Source organism: Cygnus olor, chromosome 15 (genome assembly GCF_009769625.2).
Source record: "Cygnus olor isolate bCygOlo1 chromosome 15, bCygOlo1.pri.v2, whole genome shotgun sequence".
Lineage (NCBI taxonomy): Eukaryota > Metazoa > Chordata > Aves > Anseriformes > Anatidae > Cygnus > Cygnus olor.
In genome coordinates, this window is record NC_049183.1 from 10,820,247 (window position 1) to 10,831,386 (window position 11,140).

The following is an 11,140-nucleotide window of genomic DNA, read 5'->3' on the forward strand; positions in this document are numbered from 1 at the left end:
AATTTAGTTTAAAAAAAAAAAAAAACTCGCTTTCTTTTTAACTGAGCTTGTGAATTAGTTATGAATGTAGTAATAAAAATTTTTCTCTTGACACACTTCAGTTGATTATTGCAGCAGTGCTTTAAGGGCTGATAGTCGCACGCTAACTCTCTTCTGAGTACTTGGGTTGTGAATTAACTGTTTTGTTTTGTGTTGCTCTCTCTGTTTCCGCCCCCATCCTTCCTCACCCTTCTCAAACCACTCCTAGTCCCCCGGGTTGTAGCGGTTTCTCCACAGATGCGTTTGGTTGAAGACAATCCCTCATCTCTGTCCCTTGTGGAGATCTATAAGCAGCGCTGTGCCAAGAAGGGCATTGAGCACGACAACCCCATTTCTCGGTACTACGACAGGCTGGCAACGGTCCAAGCACGGGGGACTCAAGCTAGCCATCAGGTATGGGAGTATTTAATGAGTTGCACTCAAGATCTTTTCTTGAGAGCTCTGTTACATGGCATCCAACTCCGCCCCATTAGATATGAGACAAATATATTACGCAGAGCTGGTGGTTTGAGTCTGTTTGTTTTCGTTTTACTTCATGTGTTTTGGGGAGCTCTTATAGCTCATTAGTATTTTAGATCATCTTTGAAAGCTTCAAAAAACAAGCTGTATTTGTTCTACTTCAGGTTGTTTTGGATAACTGCAGATGAAAACAGATGAGGGATTGATTGCTTTTAGACCCTTTTATGTAGTGCTTTGAGAATAATTGATAACATGGAAAACAGCATTGCTATTTAACATAAGCAGTTACAGTATGGTATGTGATGCAGGTTTCCCCTTGTTCTTGTAATGTTTATCCTGGATTCATTTCATCCAAGCCAAAGAGTTGACTAAACTCACCCTAATAAATGGCAGTACTTGGAAAATAAAAATTTCCAACTCTCTGTAATCTCCATCAAACATCAAATTCTGATAAATAAGCTTATTTTATGTTTATCTTAAGATTAATGCAAATATTTTATAAAATTTCAATCCCATATTAAATACAACTATTAGAAGATACGCAGTATATCACAGACATTATTTAGAGCATCTTTTCAGGCTTTGTTACAAAATAAAATGAAGTGTTACGTAACATCTGTTTCTATTTTGAGGCTTTTTCCTTCAGGTTATGAAACTCTTTAATGGCCATTTAATTGAAGTCAGTTTGACTATCGTTCTTTCTGGTGCAATAGAACATATCCTATTTCTTTTTCTAATTAATTCGGATAGACTGTGCTACAATAATGAAATTTTTGGGTAAATTGTATATGTTTACATCAAGGGAAAAATTATGGCAAAGTATTCACTTACAAAAACAAATCTCAACTTTTATCTTTTTGTATTTTTGAGATAATTCTGCTGTAATAATACATGAAACTAATTATTTTACTCAGTGTGTGTCCCTATTTCATATAATCAAAATTCTTTACTTTTTTCTGTAAACAACTCTATGTACAAATAAACCACACAGGTTTTAGATTGTAGTCTTTGTAGGTCCCATGTGTAATTTCAAATCTTGTCATTATGCTTTTTTGTTTGATGAACACCTTCCAAAAAAAGCTATCAAATTGTTGTCTTATTTGTGTGCATAACTTAAGACAGCTGCCTCCTTGTGCTGCCTACAGACTACCTTCACCTGATAATGATTAGTAAACTGAGGCTATTAGTAATGTTTTAATCTTTTTTTGTTGTGGTTGCAGACCAGCTATGGAAAGAATCTGTATCACTGCTGTTGGTCTGTGTTTTCCTCAGTAATATGTTAGTCTGAGCAGCAATCATTTTGACTTTATCTTACATAAGGACTTTATCCAAAACCCTTGGAAATTCATAGAAATAAAGTAGGATCCAGAACAACCTTTTTCAGTTGGGAGTTGAGTAATATTTACATCCTTCGATAAGGAAATGGGATCTTTCAGTGAGGGGATATTAAATGCTTTAAAGTGAAAAATGTGATTTAGGCTGCTCATAACCTTCAGTACAGTGTTCAGCATATTGATGACTGAAGTTGGAAATAAGTATTACAATAAACACATATGTATTAAGACTTGAAATAGAGTATTTTGTTTTATTGCTGACAGATGCATATCCAGTTTGAACTGAAACTAAAAAAAAAAAAATTTTAAAAAGTGGATTATGTTCCAATAGCTTGCCCTAAGGAAGTGCAGCATTGTGGGTTGAATGTATCTTTAGTTCCCTTCTGACTTTCTTGAAAGATTTGAATAGGAGATACTTCAATCAGTACGTAACTTTCCAGTCTCAGATTTTTTCACAAGACTACTGGCAGTTCTGTTGCTCTTTCAGTTTATAAAAAAAATCAGTCTTTTAAGATGAAGATTAGTTTGTAGCCGTGCAGAGGATGAACATAATATGTGAATTTTAACAAGGAAGTTGGGAGATGGTCTTGGATTAGAAGTCTCCAAGTTCAGAATGTTTTCCTAGAGTGGAATACTGTGGTTGAGAGAATTTAGTTGCTTTTGGCATAATTGTTGCTAAGAAGTATATTAAAATAATCTCTTTCAACTAATATTTTTCATATTTAGGTTCTCAGAGATATACTTAAAGAAGTACAGAGTAACATGGTGCCACGCAGTATGCTTAAGGAGTGGGCTTTACATACATTCCCCAATGCTACAGATTACTGGACCTTTCGAAAGATGTTCACTATTCAGTTAGCCCTAATTGGCTTTGCAGAATTCATCTTTCATTTAAATAGACTCAACCCTGAAATGCTGCAGATTGCCCAGGTATGCTCTGTTTTGTCCTTGATGCATGCTGTCTTCTTTGATCAAATGGAAATTTGGACTCTACGTTTGAAATGAGTCAAAACGGTAATTTGACATATATAATTAACAGTGTATTTCAGTAGGTTTTTCATTTGATTATGTGATTCCACATCATGTAGGTAGTAATTTAAATTGCAGACCACTTTGCCAACTCTACCCCCTCTGGTTATAACTTAGAACAGAGTCTGTAAAATTGTTAGTAGATATTGGAACTGTTAATGTAAATGACCAGTAAGTCTCTCTTGAGTCTTTCTTCAGATATACTGCTTTGGATATATCTGTGCCAAACAGATTAAAAAATAAACAATAAAAATCTAGAGCTTCATTTTCTAAAAGGGGAATACCCTTTTTCAAATAATGTTTTCTTTTTTACATTGATATCACGTCAAAGTACAACTCCTATTAATAGTGATTTTTCTGTTCTAAACCAACATTTAAATGAGGCTTGCCACCTTACTATAGAGCAAAGGTGGTATATTTTAAAGTCTTAATGCCACTTAAATGCATGGAGGGTTATACTGTGTATAGCAATTAAGATTCTTTAATCCCCACTGTGCAGCCATGGTGTTCAAATTCCTACCCAGAGTGAGTAATGCATGGAAAATGCTTACCCAGAGTTGAGACACTCCGAGAATGAAGATCTGTCTCTTTGCACAACTCCTTAAAGAACATTGCCACAGAAGAATCTATTTCTTAAGTTTGATGCAATAGTCTATATTTATTCAGGCTTTTTGGACGCTCATTTTTAGAATAAATACTTTGTGTATGCCTTTAACTTTTCTTGCTCAAGCACTGTTCGAAAGTGAAAAGCTGTTGCATTAAGCTAGGTTTCAAATACAGCATTTTTTCTTTATGTAGCTTCAATATTTATTTTTTTTAAATAGAAAAAGCTAAATGAAAATACTAAATCACACATTGATTCTTAAATAATCAGTTGTAACTGGTTGTATTCTGAGTATTAACAGTATATAAAAATGTATTTTCTTTTGGTTTCATTAATGACAATTTGCTTCTTTATTACTGTTGTACATTTTGTTTTTAAATCCAGGATACTGGCAAGTTAAATGTAGCTTACTTTCGCTTTGACATTAATGATGCTACTGGAGACTTGGATGCCAACCGTCCAGTTCCATTCCGGCTTACACCAAACATTTCTGAATTTCTTACCACCATTGGGGTGTCTGGTCCACTGACTGCATCTATGATTGCAGTAGCTCGCTGCTTTGCACAGCCAAACTTTAAGGTTTGTATATGTTTTCAAAAGTTGGTTACATTTACATTTAAAAGTTGTTTAATTTACATTTATCATTTATCAACTGATAAACTAAACACCATTTTCTTTCTTAAGATAGAAATTGAACAGTCCATATTTATATTTTTAAATCTTAATCCAAGGACAACGCAAAGGTCAGCTGAAGTCATTGCAATTTGCCTTTTTGGAAAGAATAGGAGGAAGATAGGTGTAATTGTACTTTTATTTTCCTTTTTGTCAAAGCATGTTAATACAGGATGATTGTTTCAATGCTGTAGCCTCATAAATCTCTACAAATTCTGGCAGTGGTAAATAGTTAAATGACAAATGCAACATCATTTAGAATCTTCATAATACACTTCTGTGAATAGAAATGTGTCTTGGCCCTTTGTTGGCAGAGCAGAATGCTAAAGATATATTGTTGCTTTGATGGATTCTAGCTCTTAGCAGGGTATAGTTTTCTAAAGAAGCTGTCTAACTTCCTTTTAAATTCTAATGCTTTCCAAAAATGAAGCATCTTGCACTTAGGCAGCAATTTGCACCAGAAAGACATTGCACAGAACGTACTGTAGCTATCGTATGATCTAGTTACTTTTTAAAAGATGGAAAATATCCTGAAGTGATTTTTTTTAATGTATAATACAGAAAGCTTAGATTTTTTTTAATAATTCATCACTTCACCTTAAAAAGCTATGTCTATACATGTAAATGAGTTTGCAGACTTAGTCTGTAATTTGTACAGCTGAATGATGTATGCCCAATTAGACTTACCATGTTGAATTTACAAGATCAGAGCACAGGTGTGCATTTATTCTTGCAGTGATGGGTGCCCAGCTTATTTCAGGTACCTGGTGATTATTGTGTTAGTTTTTCTGACCTCTGGACTTAAGAGGAGTACCTTTAACATTTTCTGTATTTACCGTTTTTACAGATGCCTATAAAATCTATTGAATATGTGTTTGTGTATTATTGGCCTAATATCTAGACGTGCTACAAAATACCTATTTGTTATTTGCAGACAGAAAAGTTAACTCAGACTGGATACCTCAAAGTTTGCTTTAGAAGCTCAAGTTGACAGATTAAACAGTAAATTGGCGATAGGAAAAAAACAGGGAATGATTTCTTGCAGGCATTTTGTTTTTTCAACCAAGGACAGAGTTGGTGTATAGGTGTGTGTGTTAGGAGGAAAAAAAAAAGGCAAAACACATATATATGAATATTGCAGTCAGTATTTTTTCCCTTTTTGTCAGAAAGCAGTGTTTGCTGAGGGTATGATCATTGACCAGTTGGAGGCCAGAGGGGGCAAACAGCTTTGCAAAAGACGCTGTATCTTTGCACAAGATTTCTGCACATGTGTGTATGGGGGAAGTCACATTTAGCAGGGTCATTTAAAAATGGAACATAACTGACTGTATTTGTGTATGAAGATCTGAATATATGATGTTTGAGATTTTTCTTTTTTTAAATTTATTTCTGTGGGCAACACTGTATTGTGTTTTCATAATTAAGGTCTTTTATGAAAAGAAAAACCTTCAGAAAAAATAGTTGAAAAAAAAAGAGTTGGAAGCCACAGTCATCTTGAAAAGGCTGAGAGTGGAAAATGGAACCAAAAGTGTCAAAATGTTATTGACTAGAATTTAGTTTGAAGTCTGTAAGCCCTAATGGTTCTCTGGATTAAATATAATAGTCTGACTTTTCTCCTTCATATAGGTCGATGGTATCCTAAAAACCGTGCTACGGGATGAAATAATTGCATGGCACAAAAAAACACAAGAGGATACTTCCTCTCCGCTCTCAGCAGCTGGGCAACCTGAAAATATGGACAGCCAGCAGCTCGTTTCACTAGTTCAAAAAGCTGTTACTGCTATCATGACTCGACTTCATAATCTTGCTCAGTTTGAAGGAGGAGAAAGCAAAGTCAACACTCTGGTAGCAGCTGCAAATAGCTTGGATAATCTCTGTCGTATGGATCCTGCCTGGCACCCCTGGCTGTAACTTGACATTTTCATAAGCTTTTTCTTTGCTGCTGTTCGTGGTGTGAGCCATATATTGTGTTAAGAAAATGTGAAAAAAAAAATCTTTTCAGACCATGGCTTACCTGTCACACTGCATTTTGTCAGTCTTCATTTTAATGGTGTTTACAGGAATATGACAGTTTTACTGTTTTTAATTTCATGAGGATACGTTTCCTCCTGTTTAAAAAAGGTTATTTAATATGCAACAACAGCTCTCACAAATAGCTAAAAATGAAGAGAGGAAACTTAAAAATGTACAGAAAAAAATCTTATTTTATGATGGGGACTATAAAACTAGCATTGCTAGATTTAGGGTTTGCCTTTCCTAATCTGCAGTATATAAAGTTTTTATGCAATAATAACTACTAAAAAAAAAAAAAAAAAAAGAAAAGACAGTATTCCCAATTATTGAATTTTACTCTATGAAATTTTACTTCATCACTGTCCCTTCATTATACTAAATTGAAGGCACAAATAAATCTTCTTCCTTTAAGTTTGCTTTAGAAATTTACATGAGTAAAGTTGGTTTGTAAAGAGAATTTTGTACCAAATGTATAGAGGTAACTTTTTGTTAGGCACTGAGAAAAAGATGATCAAATTGTGCTCGCTTTTCTTTCAGCACAAGTTATGTACAGTGAAAGTGTAAGCCATTTAGGGTATTTGGTTTAGTTGTGGACAGTGTTGGGGGGGGGGGGTTTATAATAAGGATGGGAGAAGTCATCCACTGATACATGTATTTGACTGTAATAGATTTAAAAAAATTAAAATCTTACAAAGCTATCTCTTTTTTTTAATGTTTAGAATTACAATAGCTTCTTTAGAATCAATCTGTTCCTTTGTAATTTAAGAAAAGATCAGTTTAATGTTTCATGTGAGTCTTTCTGTGTTAGCATTTTTATAAAACTTCAGTGTTGAGAATGTTAAATTTGTACAGAGTGATTTTTTCAAAATAAATATTTTGTAAAACTCTCTGGCATTCAGCTTATTTAGAGTATTTTTAATATGCTATGGCATAAATAGAAAACACGCAAAAGCAGGTATTATCTTTTATCAACTAAAACAACCTGAATGTTAAAGGGTCGTGACTGTATTAATGAAACATGTACGATGTACTTTTGTATGCTGATAAATTGTTTTTAGAAGAACTGCAAATAGGGAATATGTACATAGCAAGAATTTTGTCAGTGTAGTCTTTCTTGCTAGCCAGTCAATTAATGTGTTAATGCTTTGTTTTTATAAAAGGCTGCCTTTAAACGGTCTATTTCGTGTTTACAAAAAATACTGCTTTTAAGTAAGTGTTAGAGGTCAAGATTACAGACGGAGATGAACTCTATTAGGGGATTTCTGCTATTCCCACGGAAACATGGTTTTGAGCCATAGCAAGGGATGGGTCTCTTTTCATTTTTATTTTTAATTTTTTAATAAGCTGTCAAAAGGTTCTTTAGAGATTTCTGAACAACATGAGAGGCATAATTGAAGCTAATCCACCACCGTTCAGTCATGTACTGTCTCTGAGGCAAGGGGAATTTCTAAAAGCCAATCTGATGACTTCTCCTGGGTATGGGAGCTTGCAGATGGACATCGTCTAACTCACTGGCTACTGAAGACCAAGACTTGCAGTAGGAATGACTGCAGAGTAAGCCACTACTACTGGGAGGGCAACACATGCTTACCATAGCTCTCTTACGGCGTTGCAGAAGAACCTGTTCCTTATACCTTTGCAGCTGTTAGCAGAACCAGTCAACTGATGCAGACTTGAGTGTCAGCATTGTGCAGGGGGTACACTACTCTGCCATTCATCTTATGCAAAATTTCAGGCAACACTATAAGCAGCTTTGAACCTGGCACAGAAGTGAAGTTGATGGACAGAAGGTGCTATATATGTACGTATGTGTAAATACATGCACACACACACGTAGAGTTGGCAGCCATGATTGTAATACAGACCTAAAATTCTTTAGTTAGGTTGATGACTTTAAACCCATCTGAATGCTAGGTTCTAAGTAAGTTATTACTGTATGTTTGGCTGGAAGACTTTGCTTTGTCATATCAGAGCTCTGATATCAGCATTGTTGCCTTTCAGTTGGGATGATCTAGTTTGCTGTTCTGGGTGTGAAGACCTTGGCGGTTAGTACAGAATGCTTTGCTGCATATTACTTATGCATAAATGTTAAAATATGTCAAACATATAGGATCATGTCTAGTTTTCCTGGTTTAATTTATGCATTTGCACCTATTCTTTTTGTTAATAACAAGTACATACAGTATTAGAAGTAAAGGTACTCCAATATAAATTTTTTTTTGTCTTTGGGATATAATATAGCAGGAAAAAAAAAATGCAATTTTGAAAATGGAAATTAAGATATTAATTTGTAAATGAAAAGAACATCTTTACCCTTAGCTCTCAGAAATGACAAATGTGTAATAATTTATGGAAAAATTACAGATTTTTTTTAGAGGGGAAAAAAAGCCTGGAAAATAAATGAACATTCCATATTCTTTATAAAATACAGTACAACACAATTTTAAGGAACAGCAATAAATTTAGCTTATTCGGTGTAGAAGTTGTAATAATCTAATCCTGGAAGTTTTGAATTAAAAAGCTAATTGGAATTACTTTTTCACTTGCCTAAATTGCAGCTGCAGTAATGTATTATACATTGCTGTAAAATTATTTCACTTAGAGGATTTCCCATGCGAGTTTCTTTTTCTGTTCTTTCCTAGATGAGGTGGACCGGAGCTTTTTCCAGCTGAATCACTACTGCCTTTCCTACTAGGACCACTGCGTCTAGAAGTATTGGCAGCCGATATGGTCTGGTAGAAAATGTTTAAAAAGGAGAAAAAAAAAAAAAAAAAAAGGGGTAGCCAAACTGGTTGGTGAGCCACAGCCGTGTAGTGACAGGTAAGTCAGGTTGTGCAGTTGAGATGAACGCATTTAGATCAAAAGGACTGAGCCTTTGTTCTTAACACAGCTCTTATGTGAATCAGAGGATTTACTGTGGCCCCAGCTGTGGGATTTGGTTGGGGGGGAGAGTTAATTACTTCTCACCAGATACTTTATGTTCTGGATTATGGTTTTGTTTGCTTGTATGATGAATAAAGCTGTGGCTTCCTTATTCCCACCCTTGGTTTGTGTTCTTACGTATTGAAGAGAGAATGATAGATTGAGTCATGCTGAATGTCACTATTTACAAGTGGAAGCTCAAATACATGAGTAATAAGGACTGTATAAGAATTTGGAAAACAAATGTGTTCTTTTTGGCAAAGACTTGCTTTCATATCAAACTCATGTTGGCAAGAAGATTCTGAACTTTCTTATAAAACATAACACTTCCTGCGTGTGTCACAACACACTCTATATGCAGTCATTCACAACTAAGCTTAGTGCTTTTATGACTTGAAGGGAATTGTTGGCTTCCTTTTATTGAAGACTGTAACATTTGTAGCTGTGAAATATGGCACATGCTGAAACAGAGGAGTTGCAGTATTTTTTCTAAATCATTTGCGTGTCGTAGATATGTCCAACTCTGTGAGAAGACAACATTGCCTGAAAGGACATCATCGGATAATTCAGCTACTTTTCTATTCATGGTAGAGCTTACAATGGAAGAGTGAAAATGCAAGTTAAAGGGGACAAACGTTGTAGATTTGAGTGACATCTCTCTTGTTCATTCAAATGTACTCAAAAAAGAAAACGTGGGGTGTGATAAAATAGAGCTAACGGGGAAGAGAATTATTTTAATGAGGTCCCTGGTGGTGTTAATGTGCAAACATTAATATCTTGGATCTTTTCTTTCATGAATATATGCTATGAATTTACCTTACTTTGTGAGGAGGCTTACACAGTCTTAACCCAGAGTTTCACCACTGGCTCCAAGGAATAAAATCATGAAAGCTTTTAGTTATACGTGAACATTATTCATAGTCTGGAGAAAACCTTCTGATGTATCTTGTATGATCAGCAACTGTCCATTAGCAGGTAACTGATTTGACATAGTGAAGTATATGAAGTTCCTGATTATCTTGAAGAAAATGCCCATTAGCTCCATTTAATTTTTTATGATTGTAGATAGAGGTTCCCTCTGTCTCATTAGTTCAGATATATGCTCAACATGCATGTTTCTGAGCAGATACTTAAAAGTGAAATCCATTAATTGCCAATTCACTTAAGAATTCCCCTTTAAGGTTTTCTTCCATCCGACTCTCAATCTCCCTCTCTCAGCATTATTACTCTACAAAATCAAACACTTGAGAATTAAGAGATCAAATTTAAAATTGCCTTTGATAATGTGTGCATGCTATTATTTAAACTGCTGCTGTATTTTTTTGCCTTTCTCTCCACCTGTTAGAGTCCTGGACAAATTTGCTGGATCTTCAAGGGTAACTAGTGACAAGTCCTTAAAACCAAAGATATGCCAGTCATATTTTAAGTCTGTATAAAATGCATAGGGATGTACTTGTATCTCAAAGAGATTATCTTCGTGTTTTTTTTAAAGGAAAACAAAACTTCCCAGTTTAACAGCCTTTTTTCTTTCGTTTCATGAAACAGATTATATTGAAGTAATGTCTTACAAAAGAAACAGAACAAAACATATTAATATCAAAAAGTCTGGGCTCCATGCAGTGACCTAGTGTAAGAGAAGCTGGGTCAAAGAGTTTGAAGCTTGGCGAGGTCCAAGTGAATTTTCTGAGAAAAAAAGTGAATCAGGCGTTTTTTTTTTTTTTTTTAAATTTCAGATCATGCTGGTAATATATGAGAAGTTTTGCATCAACTGCCAAGTAAACATATATTGCTATGAAAGCAAATTAGTGTTTTTCATATTAAATGACATGCAATGAATGCAAGTGAATGTGTTATTTTCTTGTGAATGCGCTGTCCAGGAACTGTTGAATACATGAATTGCTCCAGAATATTACCAACTAGTTTGCTGCGCACTTTGCACAAATAGTGCCTTATTCCATGTTTTTAGAACACTGTCAGTAGTTACAACCAATTGGTTGGTTCTGCTGTGGTTTCAGTAGCCTTTGCTAGGTACAAATTCAAGCCTGGTAAAGACAGACCGGTTATTCTC

The 11,140-nt window shown here is 34.8% G+C and overlaps 1 protein-coding gene across 6 annotated transcripts in view; it reads left to right on the forward strand.

Moving 5' to 3' along the window:
- LOC121078773 (transformation/transcription domain associated protein) overlaps positions 1–6,286 on the forward strand; it is a 92,256-nt gene extending 85,970 nt beyond the window's left edge. For all 6 annotated transcript variants that reach the window (XM_040575299.1, XM_040575300.1, XM_040575302.1 and 3 more), the window contains exons 69-72: positions 248–432; positions 2,559–2,762; positions 3,850–4,044; positions 5,764–6,286. In XM_040575299.1, the coding sequence (XP_040431233.1) occupies positions 248–432; positions 2,559–2,762; positions 3,850–4,044; positions 5,764–6,048 (869 nt within the window). In that variant the 3' untranslated portion in view covers positions 6,049–6,286. The remainder of the gene's footprint in view (positions 1–247; positions 433–2,558; positions 2,763–3,849; positions 4,045–5,763) is intronic.
- The last annotated feature ends 4,854 nt before the right edge of the window (positions 6,287–11,140 follow it).